Source organism: Apodemus sylvaticus, chromosome 23 (assembly GCF_947179515.1).
Source record: "Apodemus sylvaticus chromosome 23, mApoSyl1.1, whole genome shotgun sequence".
In the NCBI taxonomy this organism is placed as follows: Eukaryota; Metazoa; Chordata; class Mammalia; order Rodentia; family Muridae; genus Apodemus; species Apodemus sylvaticus.
This window is the reverse complement of record NC_067494.1, coordinates 48,309,379-48,329,601: the sequence shown is the minus strand read 5'-3', so window position 1 is coordinate 48,329,601 and position 20,223 is coordinate 48,309,379. Positions and strand designations below refer to the sequence as shown.

Sequence of the window (20,223 nt, the reverse complement as noted above, 5' to 3'; positions counted from 1 at the left end):
TGGCATGAAGACACAGGGGTGTGCTCCTCTGGAAAATGCTACTGCTTCGACCACTTTGGAGCTGAGGTTTTCTGCATCCATGGTTTCAGCATACAACTGTGGAATGGCTGTTCAGGCCTCACCTAGGTCTTCCTGGTGCAAGTGAGGACTTGGGGAGGGGTTCTGCACCATGTCATTGCATACAGACCTAGGAGAGACACCAGCCTCGATCCCCACTTAGATGCTACAGAGCATGTTCACACATGGTCCTAATAAGCACATATAGAAACAAATTCATACACATACATGTGCACACACATATATATATAGACACACAAACATGTATATATATATATATATATGTACACACACTACATGCATATATACCAAGTACACATATATACCATGTATACACATGCACATACATACTTACATATACAGAGACATTCACATATACACATATACTCTTGTATGTAAGCATGTATATACATATATATACATGCATGTATATAAACACATATACATTCATATACATGTACACACATATACATGCATACACTCACATCTAAACATGAACATACATACATATATACACATTCATACTTATGCCTATATATACATGTACACATTGCACACACATGTACACATTGCACACACATATGCTATGTACACATGTATACCATGTGTACACACACACACATATATATATATATGCCCACATTTAGAAATGTACATACATATGCATTCACACACACACACACACACACACACCCATTCTGACAGAAATTTGCTGTCTTCTGCTTGTTTCTAACCTAACTTCTGAATTCTAGTTTTATAGAGTATACCTATCTAGTGAATTTGGTGTGAATTTGAAGGCAGAAGATAGGTAGTAAATTCTGAAGTTTTACCCCAGTTTAACAGGTAGTTTATAACTGAAGAACAGTATGTATCACCTGTGCTGTATACCACCTGCACTTGTGCTGTACATCACCTACACACCTGTGCTACACACCACCTACACACCTGTGCTGCACACCACCTACACACCTGTGCTGCACACCACCTACACACCTGTGCTGCACACCACCTACACATGTGCTACACACCACCTACACACCTGTGCTTCATACCACCTACACCTGTGCTGCACACCACCTGTGCTGAACATCAGCTGGTTGCTGGTGACATGGGCATATCCAAAGCATAAGCTCCCTGAGATTTGCAGACAATAGTGGGACCACTCTAACCTGCTGACAAAGCCAGCCCAATATCAATGGAAACCTACTACCCCACTCCTCCATCAAGCTGTGTCATGGTGCAGGAAGATGTCCATTGTACTATGTAAGGCTACATTGTCAGTTTTGTCTTTGTGCAGTTAGAGTAGGATGCCCTGTTTCCCCACAGCCCATCTGTAAACTTCAGAGGGCATGGAATCCTGTGGCCCTGGCTTCCGCTTTCTCCCTGGAGAGCAGGTCTGTCTTTCCCTCCACACGTCTATACAGAAACCATTCAATGTAAACATTAGCTCATGAGAAAAAATAGGTTTCAGTGGTAAAACAGTTTTGAAATAAAACAAATGTATTTCTACTCTGCATGATATAGAGCATGTGGGTTTCAGAGATGAATAGTCACTGAAATGCAGGGTTTGTCGCAAGGTCCTGAGGAGGCCACGGCCAACGAACGATCAGTGCCCAGTTCCTCCGCCTGGGTCACAATAACAAACAGAATCTCCACAGGCAGGCAGTGCCTGACCCTTAAATAGAAAGTAAGTCTGACACTTAGCTCCAGACACTAACATTTCAACCCTCAAGTGACAAACTTGGAGAAATAGGAGCCTTTCATTCCTAGCCACGATCAGTTTGCCTATTTTCATATTACAACCCAAAGACTCGGATGACAAGAATGTTAGTTTCCTCAGACGAGACTCCTTCAGCACACAGCAAGTTAGCCAGGCCCAGGCAGGAGACCATTTTCACATAAAAATCATCTGAATCATCTATAACCTTTTTTGGTAAAATATTAGTGGAAAGGGGACCATTTTATAGACTGTGAGTCCGCCAGCCTTGTTACTTTGAGGACATGAAGCTCCCGTCTGAGTAATAAAATATCACGCATAAGCGTCTGGGAACTGAGCTGTGAGGAAAGACCCACTTTCTCTTTGAAAAAAAATCCATGTATATAAAAGCAGGAGCTTTTGCTTTTTTTGGCCAAGGAAAACAATGGGTCATTCAAGCTGGTGACTCAAGCCTCTGTGGTCATATTTTCAAATTATTCATGCCCAGTGTGTCCTTATGGTGAGCTGTCCCCTGCCCCAACATGTAGACAAAAGTCTTTGCTTTTTTTTTTCTCTCCAGGTCAATGTGGAGTGGTGCGTCAGTGAGTTCATCCTACCCGCCCCTTCCCCCGCCGCCACTGCCTCTCTCTAAATGTTCTTTTGATTTGTGAGGAATTCTGAGTAAGATGACCAAGAGAAACAGAAAGTCATTTCCCCAGATCCAGCATTAGTCAGACCTACCGGGGCACCTGGGTGTCTTGTGGGCCACAGCAGTGCCACTGATGGGCCTCCCATTTGGGGTAACACACCAACAGTATCCTGTGTAGCTGTGACACTGGACCTGTGGAGAAAGAACAGGAAAGTGAGCTAACCCCAGACAACTCTCCTACAGAGTCACGTCGGAGGATGGCGGAGACTCTCAGGTGCTGCATTTGGACATGCAGTGGAAGCTACATGCTAAATGTCACCACGGATGCATGCAGGGAAAGGAACCGGTATACTCTACTGCACAACAGGGAGGGCCAGACTCTGCTGCAGGAACCTAAAGCCCTCACTTCACACAGGGGAAAGCCGGTCCCTAACATCTCTCCATGAGCCTGTGACTGACTCAGGGCGAGGAGATAAATGTCCGGGAGGAATGATGCATTCCTACATCACCTCGGTTCCCCCAGATCCCTTTGTCTGACTTTCAGTTGACCACAATAGGGGACATCCGTGAGTGTAGCTCCTCTCCCATGCTCTCCCTTCTCCCTTCTCCCAAATGTCACATGACTATGCTGAGATACATGACCCCATACTTCACAAGAGATCACTTCCTCCCATCCCCCCCCCCGACTCCCCCCAGAACCTACAACACTGGTGGCGTGCTGCAGGCAGCTCTCAATAGCAGCACCGACTGACAGATGAGAACCAAGTTATTTCTGACACAGTCTGGCCAGCAGCATGGCTATGGGCAAGGGATGACTGGACGGGGCAGCATCCTACCATGGACTCTGTGGCTGACTCGTGGGGCCCATGAAGGAGCTAAGGTACAGTCAGAACCAGAGCTCAGACAGTTGGCCAGGGTTAATGAACTTTTCTGAGAGAACTATCTCACACCACATTCACGTAGCATAAGGATGCGTACGTCATGGCTGGGGTCTGGAACCTTCCCCTATACACCATCATATTCTGTGAGGCTTCTGAGGCTGGTGTCTCAGAAACAAGATGACTGTTTCCGGCTCAACGGCTCTGGCTCCTTCCCTTTCACCCCTAACCCTGGCACCTCAACCCTAATGGCCTGGGCTTAGACTCTCAAGGCAGCGCAAGTCACCTGGCTATAGGTGCCATCATCATTGCATTCTGGAATGAACACCTGCTGGAGCTCCTTCCGGGCCTGCTCCTGGGTGTACTTCCTCTCAGCCACACACCTGGACACATCTGCGGGAAGACCATGGTAGAGCAGTTACAGGCAGGCAGGAAGACAACAGAGGACATTCTAACAGATAAGCACAAGCTGTTGAGGGGGTAGACTACTGGGCTACCCAGCACAACAGGTACCCCCTCTGTTCTCACAAGAGCTGGGAGGAGTATGCCTCATTCCCCTGATACTTTATAGAAAGGAAATGGAGGCTGGGAATAATCGCTGATGGTGTCTGTGGGAAATTGGGAAGTCTGGCTTCCTAAAAAGCAAGAAGGAAGCTGTGCCAGGGCCCCCAGGATGCACCTAGATGCAGACGGGAAGCCAGACTGCACGGCTCAACTGGAATTAGAGACAGGTGCTGGGGCCTGATATCCCACAGTAGCCCAACACCTAGCAGAGCTGAGGCTACCTTCGCAGGGAGTCAAGACACACACACACACACATACACACAAAGAGAGACAGAGACAGAGAGACAGAGTAATGGAGAGAGACAGAGAGAAACAGAGAGACAGAGACATATAGATATGACAGTATCTTAGTCAGGGTTTCTATTCCTGCCAAAACATCATGACCAAGAAGCAAGTTGGGGAGGAAAGGGTTTATTGAGCTTACACTTCCACGTTGCAGTTCATCACCAAAGGAAGTCAGGACTGGAACTCAAGCAGGTCAGGAAGCAGGAGCTGATGCAGAGGCCATGGAGGGATGTTTCTTACTGGCTTGCTTCCCCTAGCTTGCTCAGCTTGCTCTCTTATAGAACCCAGGACTACCAGCCCAGGGATGGTACCACCCACAAGGGGTCCTCCCCACTTGATCACTAATTGAGAAAATGCCCCACAGCTGAATCTCATGGAGGCACTTTCCCAATTGAAGGTCCTTTTCGTTTCTTTTCTTTTCTTTTCTTTTCTTTTCTTTTCTTTTCTTTTTGTTTCGTTTCTTTTCTTTTCTTTTTCTTGTGTGTGTGTGTGTTTCGAGACAGGGTTTCTCTGTGTAGCTCTGGCTGTCCTGGAACTTACTCTGTAGACCAGGCCAGCCTTGAACTCAGAAATCCACCTGCCTCTGCCTCCCTCCCAAGTACTGGGATTAAAGGCGTGTGCCACCACCGCCCAGCTCTGAAGCTCCTTTCTCTGTGATAATTCCAGCCTGTGTCTAGTTGATACACAAAGCCAGCCAGTACAGATAGATGCTAGATAGATATATAGATACAAAGATGGATAGATAGATACATGGATACATAGTTGGATACATAGATACACGAATATATAGATACATACATAGATACATTACAAAGATGATACAAAGATAAAAGATAGATACAAATAGATATGCAAATAAATATAAATAAAGTAATATAATCTTAAAGATTTAAAGTACTTTTGATTTCCTTCAAGGGAAATGTATCTGCACATGTGAACAGAAGCATTGATGGGTTAAGTCTCCATAGAAAGAGACAAAATGTTCTTCCTTTTCTGCTGACCAGACAGCACCTTGCAGGTGAATTCCTGTTTCATTTCAGATGCCATTGAGGAGGCTTTGGGTGTGGGTCTAAGCACTAACGATGACCCATCTCAATATGCAGTGGAGAGGGTAACAGGTGCTAAGGAGCAAAGACACCAAAACATTGACTGGCCTGCCACCCTGTGTACCATGCACTGGGGACAGCACAGCAAGCCCCACCATTTTTCAGTTTGACCACACTGAGTTTAATCCTGGAGACGCATCAGTTGCCAACCTTCCTGTCTCCCTGTTGAAGTAACCAGTGTCTAGACCAAGAACACGCTAGCCTCTCACCTCCCAGAGACACGTCACCATAAGCCATCCATTCCTCTTCTCTATGCAGTTATTCCTGGGAGCTACAACCTATGTTGTCACTGTGGGTACTGGCCGGGTATACCAGCTGCAGCCCAGCAGCTCTAGGGACATAGGCGATGCCTCCTGTCTTTGCCTCCCCCAAAGCAGGGGTTACGATCATATGCTGTACTGCCAGCTCTTTATGTGGGCACTGTGAACTGAACTCAGGTCTTCATGATTCTGAGCTGTCACTTTACTGAGTGAGCCATCTCTTTGGGTCAATGGAATAGAAACCATGGATTTACTGTTGTTTGCTTATCCTTTTTATTTTTTAATTTTTTTATTAATAACCCATGGCCTCTCTGTCTAAAAGGAAATACAACATGAGCTTCAGCTGACAGGGCCTCAGCTAGGGAAAACATAGAATCATAAGCTATTCCTAATACTTGAGTGTTTTAGTCAGGGTTTCTATTTGCTGCACAAACATCATGACCAACAAGCAAGTTGGGGAGGAAAGGGTTTATTGAGCTTACACTTCCATGTTGCAGTTCATCACTAAAGGAAGTGAGGACTGGAACTCAAGCAGGTCAGGAAGCAGGAGCTGATGCAGAGGCCATGGAGGGATGTTTCGTACTGGCTTGCTTCCCCTGGCTTGCTCAGCCTGCTCTCTTACAGAACCCAAGACTACCAGCCCAGGGATGCCACCACCCACAAGGGGTCCTCCCCACTTGATCACTAATTGAGAAAATGCCCCACAACTGGATCTCACGGAGGCACTTCCTCAACTGAAGCCCCTTTCTCTGTGATAACTCCAGCCCGTGTCAGGTTGCCACACAGAACCAGCCAGCACATTGAGCCATCACAAAACATTCCAGAAGAATGTCGAAATGTTTCAAGCATCATTTCATTTCAACCTTGGCTCACGTTTCCTTAGAGCCTCCACATCACCTTGATGAAGCCGTTTCCAAACGCGAAGTCTGGGAGTAACGTCCCAGGTTAGTTTGTCATAGGAGACTATGACAGCAATCGGATAAAATCTGTGAAATCTGTCAGATACCCATCATCCCCAGATGGCAAGGCCACCTGGCTGCCACACCCCACTCCAGATACTACCGTCAAGTCTGCTCAAGGTCTCCACTGGGAAACCCTCACAAGGCAGAGTCTTTGGAGCATCTGCACGCCAGACTGGCAACATCTCCTGATATTCTTCCTCTGACTCTAAGCTATTATGTCTCTGACACATACAGCCACACAGACCAAAGAATGAAAGCCTTTCACACCTTGAGCATTATATTTTCCCAGACCTAGATTTTCAGTTGACTTTAAAAGAATAGAATACAAAGATTCTTTTAGCAGAGTTTCATTGACTAGTGTTAAATTTGTATTTACTGTTTTTATTTTTTTATTCTTCATGCTTATACAAATACTTTAGAAAATAAACAACTCTCCCATTCAGGGACCTAGTTTTCTCCGGGTCTTTTTTTTCTGTTTGAATATAAAATCCTCAACACCTAAGCAAAACAAATGTTACTGTGGTATCCCTGGACAGTACATAAGAACTCCCCTCTGAGCTATTTCCCGTTCAGGTCAATGGTGTTTTCTGCATTCCTGGTGTGAGGTGACCACTGCCCTCTGCTGCCCCCACCCTGTCCAGCTCCAGGACATTCTATCACCCTGGACAGAATCCTGTATCCAGTGCACAGACACCCTCTACCCAGCCCCTTTCTACATCTCTGGATTTGCCTTCTCTGAGCTTGTTGTATAGAGAACCACGGGCCCTTGGTGTCTCGCGGCACACCCCAGGTGCAGCATGGGCTGGTGGTAGCAGTGCTGCCTGTGGTTCATCCAGCCATTCGCTGACCAACACTGGCAGACCCCATCTTTGGGCCACCATGCATGTGCCCCACTGACTATCTGCAGGTCAGCTCTGAGTGCCTGCTCCATGCCATCATGGTTTAACACAGGGGATAGAATTACTGTGTCCCGAGTGACCCTGTCACTATTGCAATAGCTGCCGAGGGGTGGCTGAACTGCTTTACCTCCCACTGACAATGGCCACCATGCTAGCCTGTGCATTCTCCTTTTAAGAGACTGCTATAACCGTCTCAGTGAACGTGGCTCTAAGTATTTTTAAAGCTATGATTAGCTTCTATGTTATGAGAAAACTCAGTTTAACTAGAAATTCCAATTTTAATATTCTCACTAGGACTGGAGAGATAGCTCAGCAGTTAAAAGCATGGGCTGTTCTTCCGGAGGATTCAAGATCAGTTCCCAGCACCCACAATCATGTGTAACTCTAGCTCCAGGGATCCAACAGTCTCTGGCTTCTGTACACACACACACACACATACACACACATACAGCAAATATTCAGACTGACACCACACATCCACAAATGCATTCACACAGACACGTAAGAAAATGCTAATTAAATAAACTTATTAATAATTTAATCACTGAATTGTTTATACTTTATCTTTTACTAGAACAGAGAAAGCATCTTTGATGCAAATTAAATGAGACATTTTGGAGACCTTTCGCTCTGACCTGAAAGAGCCAAGACTTTACAAATAAAGCAGCAAGGCGCCACTAACAATATCCAAACAGAAGTTTTCGATAAATTGTTGATTAATACTAATACAATTTGGAAACAACTTTTTTCCAATCTCAATTGAAGAGTAAAATAGATCCCAGAGGGTTCACAGGATTGTTTGTGCATAAATTTATAATAACCCAGAAAGAAGCTTTGCACAGGGGCAGTATCGCAGCCAATGAGGTTGATTGGAGGCGCGATTATTGCTAATTGAAAACTTTTAACTTTTCCCAGAAAAGATGCTGCTTGCTATGAAGAAACAGTGAGAAGTGGTTTGCTATGGTTATTTCTTGTGTGTGTGTGTGTGTGTGTATGTGTGTATGTGTGTATGTGTATGTGTGTATGTGTATATGTGTATGTGTGTATGTGTATGTGTGTGTTTATGTATTATGTGTATGTGTGTGTATGTGTGTGTGTTCAGTGGGAAGAGAGCAATTTCCCATCTTGCTGAAACCACTCAGAACAGAATCAAGCAGTCATTGAAAGAGACGGCTTTGCTGGATGTCTTCTATCACAACAATCTTAGTGAGAGGAGTTGAAAAGGGGCAGTCGGGGGCATCTGCAGGTTTGTGTAATCAGGCAGCTCATGGTCTCTGTGCACAGTAGGTGCCTCCTTCAGGGACCCCTGCTCAGCAGCAGCAGATAGAGACGCACATCCCCAGGGCCCTGCTCACCCATGCCCCATGCTGAGATGTTGCATGACAAACTACAGATAGTGCCTCTGTCTTAGCATGGAACTTGGAGCGCAAAGGGTTTATTTGGGTTCCATGAACCCTTCCAACACTGGGGGAAGTCAATGCAGGAACTCAAGCAGAAGCCATGGAGGGATGCTGCTTACTGGCTTGCTGTCCCTGGCGTGGAACCCAGAACCACCTACCCAAGGGGGTACCGCCTACAAGGGGCTACTCCATCCCAGAAGAAATAATTAATCAAGAAAATGCCCCACATACCTGCCTGCAGGCAATCTGATGGAGGAGGGCTTTTCGCAACTACGGTTCTTCTTCCCAAATAATTCTAAAACAACCGGGATGGCCTTTAAAATGTGTCTTGTACAGAGCCAAGTCCTCTTGGAGGTGGACTGATGTCTCAGTGCCTTTGAACACAGGGCAGAATAGGCAGACAAGAGGTCTGACTCTCATAGACTCAGGTCTGAGTCTACAGGCCACTCAGTCATCATGGTTACTGCAATGGCCATGAACTCTCTGGGGTCAAGAGCAGATTTCACTACTATTTCCTATGGTTCCATGTAGTGGCCACAGAAATGACAGACTAGGAGAGCCTTGCCTTTGATGTTCATGGCCTCAAATAAAGACAGACACTGTATTTCAAAGCTGTAATCCTTTACCCACTTGTAATTTAAGACCGGACTCAGAAAAATAAGAAAGAAAGAAAAGAAAATCCACAGTGACCCTTAGATTGAAAGCACACTTCCCATGCACACAATGATGTGCTGTGTGGGAACCTAAGGTCAGTCACAGCACACCCTCCCAGAAGATCACTGTTGTCTCTAGCCATCAGTTAAAAACAGCTGGCCCTGCACTTACTATAGCAGAACGGTAAGTCCTTTTAACTTCATATGACAATGGGGAAAAATATGATTGTGAAGCTCGAGAAACAGAGACAAAAGTTTCATCCCAAATTCATAAAGTGTACAGCTAGGAAGTGCTGGCGCACAGTTGGCATTGCAAAGCGAGATGGAGGTAAGCAATGAGGATGACTACGATGTGTTAAACTGAGAGGCAGCTGCTACGGCATGTAAACAAGGTGATGACTATCCCCATCTTTGTCACAAGAACCCACCTCACTCCCTGCACATCAGAATGGATGATGGTGCAATCGCCAGCTTCTTTATGGTGCCGGGTGACTGTCAGCACTCCACAGGGAGAGGCTGGCTGAATTACACACGATGGCTCCTTCCTCATGGAGGCTGTACCCAGAGAGCTCAGCTGAGCTGAACCAGACAGGAGGGGCCATTTCCCACTTAGTATCCCACAGCATTTGCTTGTGTTCCTGGCCGTGGCTTGGCTGGGAAAGGGGTGAAGTCCCTATGGTGACTTCTCAAGTCTACAATGGCACAGCAGTAAGGGCGGCTGAGCATGGTTCTGGTGAAGCTGCTGTTAAGTCCCGAGCTGGCAGGGTTGGGGAATTCTAGGACACAGCTGCTCTCTCTGAGGACTGTATCCATGGGAACAAAGACATACCAGCTAGGTGCTGGACGGAGGAGAGCCTCGGACGCCCATGCACACTCAGGAGCAAAGCCAAGCAAGCACACCCTCAGTCTGCATCCACACTCATACCTGCACACTCACATGTGTGTGTGTGTACACTCACACTTGCATCTGTGTGAAGTCATATACTCGCACCTGGACGCACGTAGACACGTGTGCCTCTCACCCTACACAGAGCTTTCATGGACAGCTATTTCCCTCAGTGGGATTCAGATAGGTCTACCCCTCACTGAAGCAGCCAGCAGATCCATCCAACCTATTCCTGTGGGTCAAGATAGTCCTGCATGGGGCTGTAGGCTCACCAGCCTGGTCCCGGTGCTTCCTTTACTTCTCCCATGGGGTTGTCTTAAAAGGTGAGCCCATAAATGACCGTGTACAGAAAATGGCGGGATGTTGGGGCTCATGGCCAGTTTCTAGTTTGCTGGTTGCCCATGAGTAAAAGGGCGTTAGAAGTATTTGAAAAAGAAGAACCCTTCAGATGGGAAGACACTCTGCATTCATGTAGTCTTCTTGGAGATGGGAGGCAAACGTGTTCTCCACTCCTCTATGGAAGGATAGATCCTGACTACCCAGTCCGAGGGTCTCAAACAGATGGAGAGCTGAGCCCAGGCAGAGGCTAGAGAGTCCATTTTGAATCTCTGTTAGATAATGAGCCACTGTGACCTGTCCTGACATGGTGAGAACTCCCCAACCTCATAACAAGGACAATGGTTTACTCTCTCGTCATGGGGTCAGGCCACCCTGTGACTTCCTCTCCAGTGGTCACTGTCATAGCTCTTCTGTGACAGGGATCCCAATGTCAGTGAGTAGTGGGTGCAGGAGAACTAGGCTGACAACCAAACATCTGCCTCTCCCTGCATGAGTTCTACTTCGAGCTCTCAGTGTAGAAACCTTCAAGGGAGCTGTTTCCAGAAATCTATTAGAGTTTTGTTCCCAGAAATCTCAAAATAATCCCAAGGTTTCCTACCATGTGACATTTTCCTTTGTTTTCTTCTTTTCTTTTCTCCCCCCCCCCCCTTTTTTTAAAAAAAAAATTCAGTTCCAGAGAATTTGTTGAAAAGAAAAGCAACCGTACTGGTTCCAGATCAAAAGAAAAATATTAATATGTTTGCCGAGTTCTGAAAATACAAACTCCACAAATTTCTATGAAAACATGAGAAAAATCCATCAGTCTACACCACCAAAATTCCAGTCAGGGTCAATGTCAAACCATGACATGAGACATGCACATTTTAATCCTATTTAATTAAATGTGGAATAAAATATCTTAATTGTTGTTTCCAAGCCAGAGCATGCAAAAGAGACAGGCCCACAAATCTGTCACCCACAAAATATGTAAAAATGGCCTCAAAATACAGATGCCAGCTGCAGCTGGACATTTTACAGTGTGGCCAGCCTTCACACCAGTAGAACAGGGAGGAGGGAGAGCTGGACACTGTATTTCCTGAAGGGAAATAAAGAAAAGCTTGATTCCATGTCTCCTCAGCTAGCTCAGGGGACAGGGCTCACAGGGATCTTGTACAGATAACAGCGTTTGTAGTCTTTGAGAAGGAAGAGATATCGTCAGTTCAGCCATGATCCATCCACTGTGTGGCAGCCAATGCTATACCTGGTCCTCATGGCATGGGTCCATTCCCATGAGCCTTCTCTCCAATGGATATTCAGGGCAGGAGGAGATCTCACTCTTTTGACTTTAGGAACAATATAAACAATGCCTGGTGGTGGAGACCATCCTAGGCAATGACCCCATCCCTGTGTTAATTCTAGTAAAGGCATACCCCAGCAGACCGAGACCGAATTCTCTCACTACAAACGGGAGCAAGTTAGAGGCTCGGGGGTGGGGGGGGAGTGGTCCCACGTGCACCACAGTGTGGTAGAGGTATGTGATGTCCACCTGTGTTGAAGCAGCACACATGCATGGAGGACACCGTCTCCTCCAGCTCTGCCTTTACTGCCTGGTCTGGCCACAGCCCCACATAAGCACAACACAGAGCACTGCCGGAGCCTGTGGTGATGTTCTTGTAGTCCTTTCTCTGTTAAGTTACACGCTTGCTTTGGAGAGGTGTCACATTTGACTGATCCTCCCCCACTGTGTTTGTAGAAATTTCAAGTTTATGATACAAAATTCCCTCTGTAAGGGGTTGAGAATGCCATGGAGAAAATTATCCAGGAACAGGAGACTGTCTGCAAATAGCAATCACCCAGGACGCCCTGAGAGAACAGCTCTGTCCACTTCAAACTGACCCTGACACAATTAAATCGAATCCGTGACCAGAGTTAGTGGAAGTCCAAGCCCTAGAGAAACACCTCACACTAGGGACAGAAGAGCACCCCACTGCCATTTTACATCCCTTGAGATCGTCAAGCCCCTTGACCCACACTGTCCTTCTCATGCCTATACTGGCCCTCAGTAACCATGGCAGCAGCTGTTCAGTCTTACCCCTTCCTTGTGGTCCATCAAGGGGGGCAGGAAGCAGGAACAAAAACCGCCAGGCTTTGTGGAGCCACGTGACCGCCAACGCTTCCCACAGGGATCATTTTTGAAAGCCAAGATCTCCTAGGCAATTGCTTCTAGAAGCTTCTATCGGGGACTGCATCTTGGAATTTCATTTGTCCCTCTCCCTTCTGTGCACCTAGCTGAGACGGCAACAGTCAAGACAAAATTCCATCTAAATTGTCCTTAAATGTCTGATTAGCTCTCACTACACAGACATCTGTGATAAAAAGACATGGAGCTAGGCAGAAGAGCTGTCACATCTGCTGCCCATAGCCTGTGGCACCACAACTATAGGGAATCCATTCAACCCAGGGACATTCTTTCAATCATACCAACTATCTGAATGTGTGAAGATGGTGGGAGGAGTGGTCTTTGACTGAAACTGCAAGTGTGGAGTCATGGAATTTGAACTTGCAGGCTGCTCACTCTCAACCTACAAGGAACCACGAGGAAGCATGGATTCTCAAGATGTCCGTGTGGTACCACCTCAGTCCTCGGGAACTGCAGGGTGGAACTGAATGGAACCTTACAGAGTCTTTCAGGAAGGCAGAAGCAGCAATTCACCAAAGTCATAAACCCTAAGCAAATGTCAGGACTTCTGCAAGACTTGGGTTTGAATGAACCAGTGAGGAGACCACTGAATATGAATGAAAGGCCACCTTTCATTTAGACACAGAGCCTTAGATGAGGCTCGACCAGGAAACAGGAGTGATAGGAAGACATGTTGGCCGTGTGTGTGTGTGTGTGTGTGTGTGTGTGTGTACAAGTACATATGCTCACATCCATGTGCATGAATGAATGCATGTTCATGGGGACACGAGAACATGTTTGCAGAAGTATGTGTGTGATTCCTTCATGGATGCTCCACAGTAAATAAAACTCAGCTTTTTCTCACTGGTGTTTTTCCTGAAGAAAGTAAACATTCAGAGACAAATAGCAATAGGACAAAGTAATAATACGGAGTATGCAACGTCAAGTAGATGAGAGTCAATAAGATATTCAGCTTAATTTTTTTCCAATAAGCAGGAATGGGTGTTTAGAGGCAAATAATGTCATTAGCAAATGGCATCTATCCTAAGAGTCCTCTTCTCCGCCTAACGACTAAGGAAGATGACCGCCACTGGGCTACGTTGTTCCTGTAGTACTGACTGTTTTCGTTGTGGTATTGGGTTGATTATATTTTCGTGTTGTTTTTATGAGTCAAGATCTAACCATGCAGCCATATTGCCTTTGAACTCAAAGTCCTCTCCTAGGCTGACCCTCCCAAGAACTAGGATTATGATCATGACACACCATCACTAGCCTTAGTCCCAGGTACTGAACTTGGGACTTCATTTGTTCTAGACAATCAGGCTACCACTGGGCTACCTCCAAGCTCCGTCTTCCCTTTTCATGTTGTCTTGAGGCAGAGTCTCACTAAGTATTCCAGACCATCTTTGAAATTGGAATTCTCCTGCCTCAGCTTCCCAAGTGATAGGACTGCAGGTGTGCCCAGCCACGCCTGGCCAGAAGCGAGACCTTTGCTCTTGTCAGTGGCCAAGATATCTGAGCTGAAGGACAGTCTGTCTGCATTACCTGTAACGATGACCCAGGCTTGCCTAACAGAACTGTGCACTTTGACAGAAAGAGTAAATAATTTGGCAGCTTGGTTAATTGAAGGCAGAGGCATGGCCCTGGTGGTGGTTAATGTGGTTGGGCTGTTTAGATGAGAGGATTGTCAGAGTCAATGGCTCATCAACACACACCTTCTCAGGGCCATTTTAGTTTGTGTGGTCTTGTTTCCCAGAGATTCTGAGAAAGTAAATCCCCTTTGAAGGCACTATGTGCTTGTCCCTAAGCTGAACCCTCCATTACCATGCCAAGCGTTTCCATGTTTGCTCTAAGCTCTAACTCTGGATCTAGTTGCTAATCTCAAGACTGCTAAGTCCAAGGATAACATCCACACCAAACTGACCTCAGTCACAGAAAAAAAAAAAAAAAAGAGCTGATAATCATGTTAGAGCACTTTGAGGCAAAAACAAACAACCCTGAAGCACTTGTGATAAATTTGTTTTTATGACAACACTAAACACTTGGGGGGAAATCAGACAATTTGTAAAACTGACTGCTTTGTGGCTAGAGACAGTTCAGTTGGTAGAGTTCCTTGCCTAACGTGCAAGGGGTCTTGGGTTCAGTACCCAGCAGACCATAAACCAGGTGAGGTTATACCCATCTTTAATTCCAGTACTCTGGAAATGGAAGCCTTTGCTACATAGTAAGTTCCTGGCTAACCCAGGCTACATAAAACACTGTCTTAAAAAAAATATTACTTTAAAATTCATAAAAATTACTCTTCACATGCTCTGAGAAATAATTATCAATTTAGAGACTTTCAAGCTATTAAGTGTGAAAGTAAATTATCTATGCCTTCGCCACACAGGCGCCACCGTCCCGCCCTGACCATGGCCCCTCACCTTTGCAGTTCCCACGGTGGGCAATCTCCAGCTGTGGGTCTTTGCATTTGGCTCGCTGGAACTCACATCGGGACAGGAAGGTCCTCCCATCGGAGGCGCAGAGTGGCTTCTGAGGGGAGCTTGGGCAGTCCAGACTGCAGTCTCTGTCTTTGTCTTGATCGACTCTCAAGAACTTGGGGAAGAAAAAGAAGCAAGAGGGTTTTAAAGAACTCACGTTGAGGAGGCAGGAGCATAGAGAGGACAGAGAACAGATGCTGAAGAAATACAGCCGCTCTGTGCTCCCATCTGGCGGAAGCATCACGTGAATTGCTTTCAGAATTGGACACCATCCATTTCACAAGTCGAGAATAGCTGGCCACAAGTCTGTATCTAAGGTCTGACGGGAAGACATATGCAGCCCTTTGTAAGGGGAAGGCACTCTCCCACTCACCTTCCCCTTAGAAACCAGAGGAAGGCGCTCACCCACCCTGCCATCCTCTTAAGGATCTATAGATGGCATCATTGCTGTTGTGATTGTTGCTGCTGCTGCTGATGGTGGTGGTGGTGGTAGTGGTGGTGGTGGTGGTGGTAGTGGTGGTGGTGGTGGTGGTGGCGGTGGTGGTGGTGGCGGTGGTGGCGGTGGTGGTGGTAGTCTTTATAGCCCCTTTACTAGTTCATTCAAGGTCAAATGTCTTCTCATACCTCTAGAAGTCACTAATGTCTCTGCCCTGCAGAAACTGGCAGGTCAACCTTCCTTGTAAAATGGTTCCATTGTCAGAAATACATTTGTGTATTCCTTACTGAACTAGATTAGTGGGTTCTCTTTTGTTTTGTTGTTGTTGTTGTCATTGTCTTTCTTGAGACAGGGTATTATATAGCCCAGGGTGGCCTCAAACTTGCTATGGAGTCAAGGATGGCTTTGAACTCCTAATTCTCCTACCCTGACCTTCCGAGTTCTAAGATGACTGGGGTACACTACTTCATTTGAAATTTTTATTCCCATGTTTTTGAAAATTATTGTTTTTCAACAAGAGTTGAAATGATCGTTGAGTGAATTTGCTGAATGAATGCTTGGTCGCAAAATTGAGAAGCAGAAGCATCCCTGTGAAACACCTTGACCCGTCTGACCTCTGCAGAAAGAGGGGGTTCTAAAAGTCACACTTCCTCCCAAGTTCTCACAAGGGTGTTGCACCAACACCCTCTCTGCGGGAACCGTAGCAGTTAACCACAGAGCCAATTTGCATGGTGTGGTCCCCAAGAACAGACTGCCCAGGCGTTTGGTCCTTCCTTTCCTCTTTATGTCCTTGGGTTTGCTATGAGTCCTAGGGAAATCTCAACCTAGACATGTCTGGCCCTGACCATTCTCCTTGGACGAGGGATCAGGACACTGGCCACTCTTCATCTTGCTGCCTACCCCTCATGCCCCAGGCCCTGCCCTGTCTAGTCGTGCATGGAGCCAGATAGAAGAGCAAGACGAGCATGGCCTTCCCTCTGCCTGTGAGTGCCTTGTGTGACGCAGCAGCATCTCACCTACAAAGCCAAGGCCCACCTTTCATTTAGATACAGAGCCTTAGATGAGACGCCACCAGGAAACAGGACTGATGGGAAGACAATGCTGGCCACTTGGAGAAAATACCAAATGTTTGGCAGCGAGGGCATAACCACATGCCTGGAGTTCAGCTTCACTCTGCAGCCAGAATTGCTCAGATCGGATCGCATGGAGGAGAGTTCGGCTCCACTGTGAAGTCTGGAGTTTATGGATAAAGCTGTACCACAAGGTCCGGCCTTAAGAAGGTTTTAGGCATCTCAACGGTTGCTGCCTCAAACTATGCAGCCTTCCATCAGTCACACCCTGTCACCAGGTGTGGATAGTGACACAGACTCTCCTTACTCCTCATCTATCAACAAGGTGGCCCGGGGTGTGAACATAGGGCAGAGCTGTAGAAATTGAACGCTTCCGGTTCAGGACCTAGGTTCAAGGCCTCATCAAGAAAGCATGCTTCACTGACTGTGAGTTACATTTGTAGATGTTGGAAACTAAGGGAAACTACCAAACGAGAGACACTCTGTTGTGATTTACAGGACTGGATGACGTCTGAGGACTAGGGAGACACCTGTGTGGCCAGGCATCAAGAGACAGCTGGACCAGGACTTTGTGGCTAAAATGAAGGATGAGGGGTTAGCCTCAGAGATGGGACACTGTGTGATGCTCTGGGCACTCGCAGCCTCTCCGTGTGTGAAGTGGAGACGATGAAACACTTGTTTCATAAGATCACTGTGAACATTAAACAAGATCATGTTCTGGAAGATACTTTGATCAGACATGAAGACGTAAGTCATTGGCCATGAGCCCTACCAATCGCACACCTAGAGTCTACCATTTTAATACATGCATATCCGCTGTGGCTTCTCCTCAAATACCACCTATGCTACGTGAGCTCCAGGCACCCCTCCCACGTGTGATTATCTCCAGGTTAACTATGGAGAGTGTGAGGGGAAGGAGCTAGATTAGGTTAAAGGGGGATGGTGAGTCTTTTAAGAAAGTGTTTGAACGACCCAGGAAGACTCTGGGAAAGGAAAACAGAAATCTGGCTTTGTCTCTGGGTGGCAGGGGTAAGTTAGGGGACATTTGGAGTCAGGGAGACAGGGAGAGGCTAGGGCTAGTGGTCACTTTCCCTAAGGTGGGAAAAAAGTCATCTTGCAGGAGGAGTAAACCAGTAAACCAACTGGATGAAGATGCAGTGGATAACCCCGACTACACCACATCACTGAAGATTTCTGAACTGGCATCCCGCACAGAACAGGAGACATCTAATACAAGCAGGCCATCCATGAATCCATACTCCCCTCTCTCTCTCTCTTTCTCTCTCTCTCTCTCTCTCTCTCTCTCTCTCTCTCTCTCTCTGTCTCTCTCTGTCTCTCCCTCTCTCCCTTCCTCCCTCCCTCTCTCTTCTCTTTTCTCTCCCACTCCCTTCCTCCCTTCCTCTTCTCCTCCCTCCTCTGTTTTATTATTTGATTTAGTAGGCATAAAACCTCGTTCACATATTTATATAAACACATTAGACATGTCCATTTGGGGTCCCGTGACCTGACATGTCCTCTAACTCTCTCAGCTTCTTTAAGTGTGGTCAGGAATCCACAGCTGAACTCAGTGTGGGTCAGGGTGCCCTTCCTGCTCTGTATCTCCCTTTCTTGTGTCCTTGAACATGTCCTCTTATCTCTTTCTCCTTCCTGCCTCCTCCTCCTCCCTGCCTCCTCCTCCTCCTCCCTGCTCTCAGGAATGGAAACCGGTGCTTTTGCTTACTGTCAGCATGTCTGGATGAAATTCAGTCCTCTGCTGCTACATTTTGCGTTTATGAGAATCGGTGGGAACTTCCTTATCCCAAATTCTTCCTAATAAGATACCATATGGCTGCCACTACTTCCATACCAGAGCTACCCATGGCAATAAGGAAATTACCTTCCTTGGCATTCAGTCATTAGTCTTTTGGGTCAGAGATGAGGTGTCTGCAAACTCACCCTGCAGTCCTGAGACAGGGCTGGGCTTCAAACAGACATGCTCTGTCTGAGGTCTCTTCACGCTAAAGTGTTTGTGGAAAGTTCCATGGTGCATGGGCACTGTCCTCAATGACAACCAAGACGCGGTTTCCTAGCCAAGACCCCAGGGGGGAGCCAGAAAGTGCCAATAAGGCATTAACAACTCCATTCTAGGTCACACATCTGGACCATCACAAGGCCTTGGGATGTGGAAGAACCTTCAATGAACCCTCAGCAAGTCAATTTGGAACCCTTTAACTGGAAGACACTGGGAGATGATGTTTACCCATTTATATGAGGCTGTGGTGGCTCATGAAGGAATGGCCTTATGTTGGTGCTCAACACCAGTCTATTGCCTGAAGAGCCCTGTCAATTCGGTGGGGGGAAATGGAGGGGCAAGAGGAGGAGGTTGAGAAAGTGTTGTAGTGCCACAACGTGCCACAATGACACCCAGAGCTCACAGAACACTGAACACCCAGCAACCACTTGGTGGCTAAGAGGAAACTGTGGCTCCTCCCACCACCACGCCTTCCATCTTCTCCCCTTTACTCACACCCTATCAGATTTCATCTCTCAGGCTGTCTCCTTGCTTAGAGCTTGGGCATGCTTGCTGTTACCATGGTGAGCCAGGTTTGTGAGGTGCTAGAAGTCTTGCTTGACACACACATGATCTCCTTTTACTTAGATCCTTCCCGTGAAATGCTACCAGGAGCCCGCCTTGCAGAAGAGGCAATGGGACAGCCAATCACCATGCTTCCATAGTTTCATAGAGGACAAGTGCAGGCCTCCTCTGACTCAGAAGTCTGCTGCTACAAAGCAAACCCTGGGTTCTACAAGGTGTTACACAGGAAATATAGTGTGTGTGTGTGTGTGTGTGTGTGTGTGTGTGTGTGTGTTCAAAGACCATTCTCATGAGAATCTAAACTATGGAAATCTACAAACAATACATGTACAGGTTATTTCAAGAGGCAACCTATGCTTGTAAGTCTGTGCAGTGCTGGATACCAACAGGCAGCCTAGCCTTTTGCTTTTATACCTTACTGCATACAGTCCTTCTCAGGCCCTTAGAGGGTCAGAGAAACCCTAATCCTTAGCCAAATCAAAAGCAAACTTGGGGAACAACTTACCAAGCATAGAGAGAAACTGATAAGGACTTCAGGACAAAAGCCATTTCTTAGACACCCATTGCTCCTGGAGAGGTGGTGGCATCAGTATCTGAGGCTCAGATTATACGGTCATAGCTCACCAACACCCCCACCTCTGGTTCCATAGGGACAGAGTAGAACATCAGGAGTGTTCCCACGGGATTAAATGTCCCGTGGGTGGGGACCCCAGGCTGTACCTTCGGAAAGAGTTCTCTCCGAGGCACCCGAGGCAAGCCCAAAACATGGAGTTTGGTGTAACTCATCCAGTGGTGCTATCAATGTGCTAATGCCACAGTCAGGCCTTTAGAACACAGTCCAGGTTGGGGCTGGGAATGTAACACAGTTGC

The 20,223-nt window shown here is 46.8% G+C and overlaps 1 protein-coding gene and 1 pseudogene across 2 annotated transcripts in view; one reads left to right on the top strand and one right to left on the bottom strand.

Moving 5' to 3' along the window:
- Smoc2 (SPARC related modular calcium binding 2) overlaps positions 1-20,223 on the bottom strand; it is a 136,209-nt gene that overhangs the window by 72,982 nt on the left and 43,004 nt on the right. For both annotated transcript variants that reach the window (XM_052169773.1, XM_052169774.1), the window contains exons 2-4: positions 15,216-15,387; positions 3,567-3,673; positions 2,495-2,594 (exon numbers count right to left, since the gene is read on the bottom strand). In XM_052169773.1, the coding sequence (XP_052025733.1) occupies positions 2,495-2,594; positions 3,567-3,673; positions 15,216-15,387 (379 nt within the window). The remainder of the gene's footprint in view (positions 1-2,494; positions 2,595-3,566; positions 3,674-15,215; positions 15,388-20,223) is intronic.
- Positions 8,187-8,269, top strand: LOC127674261 (uncharacterized; annotated as a pseudogene).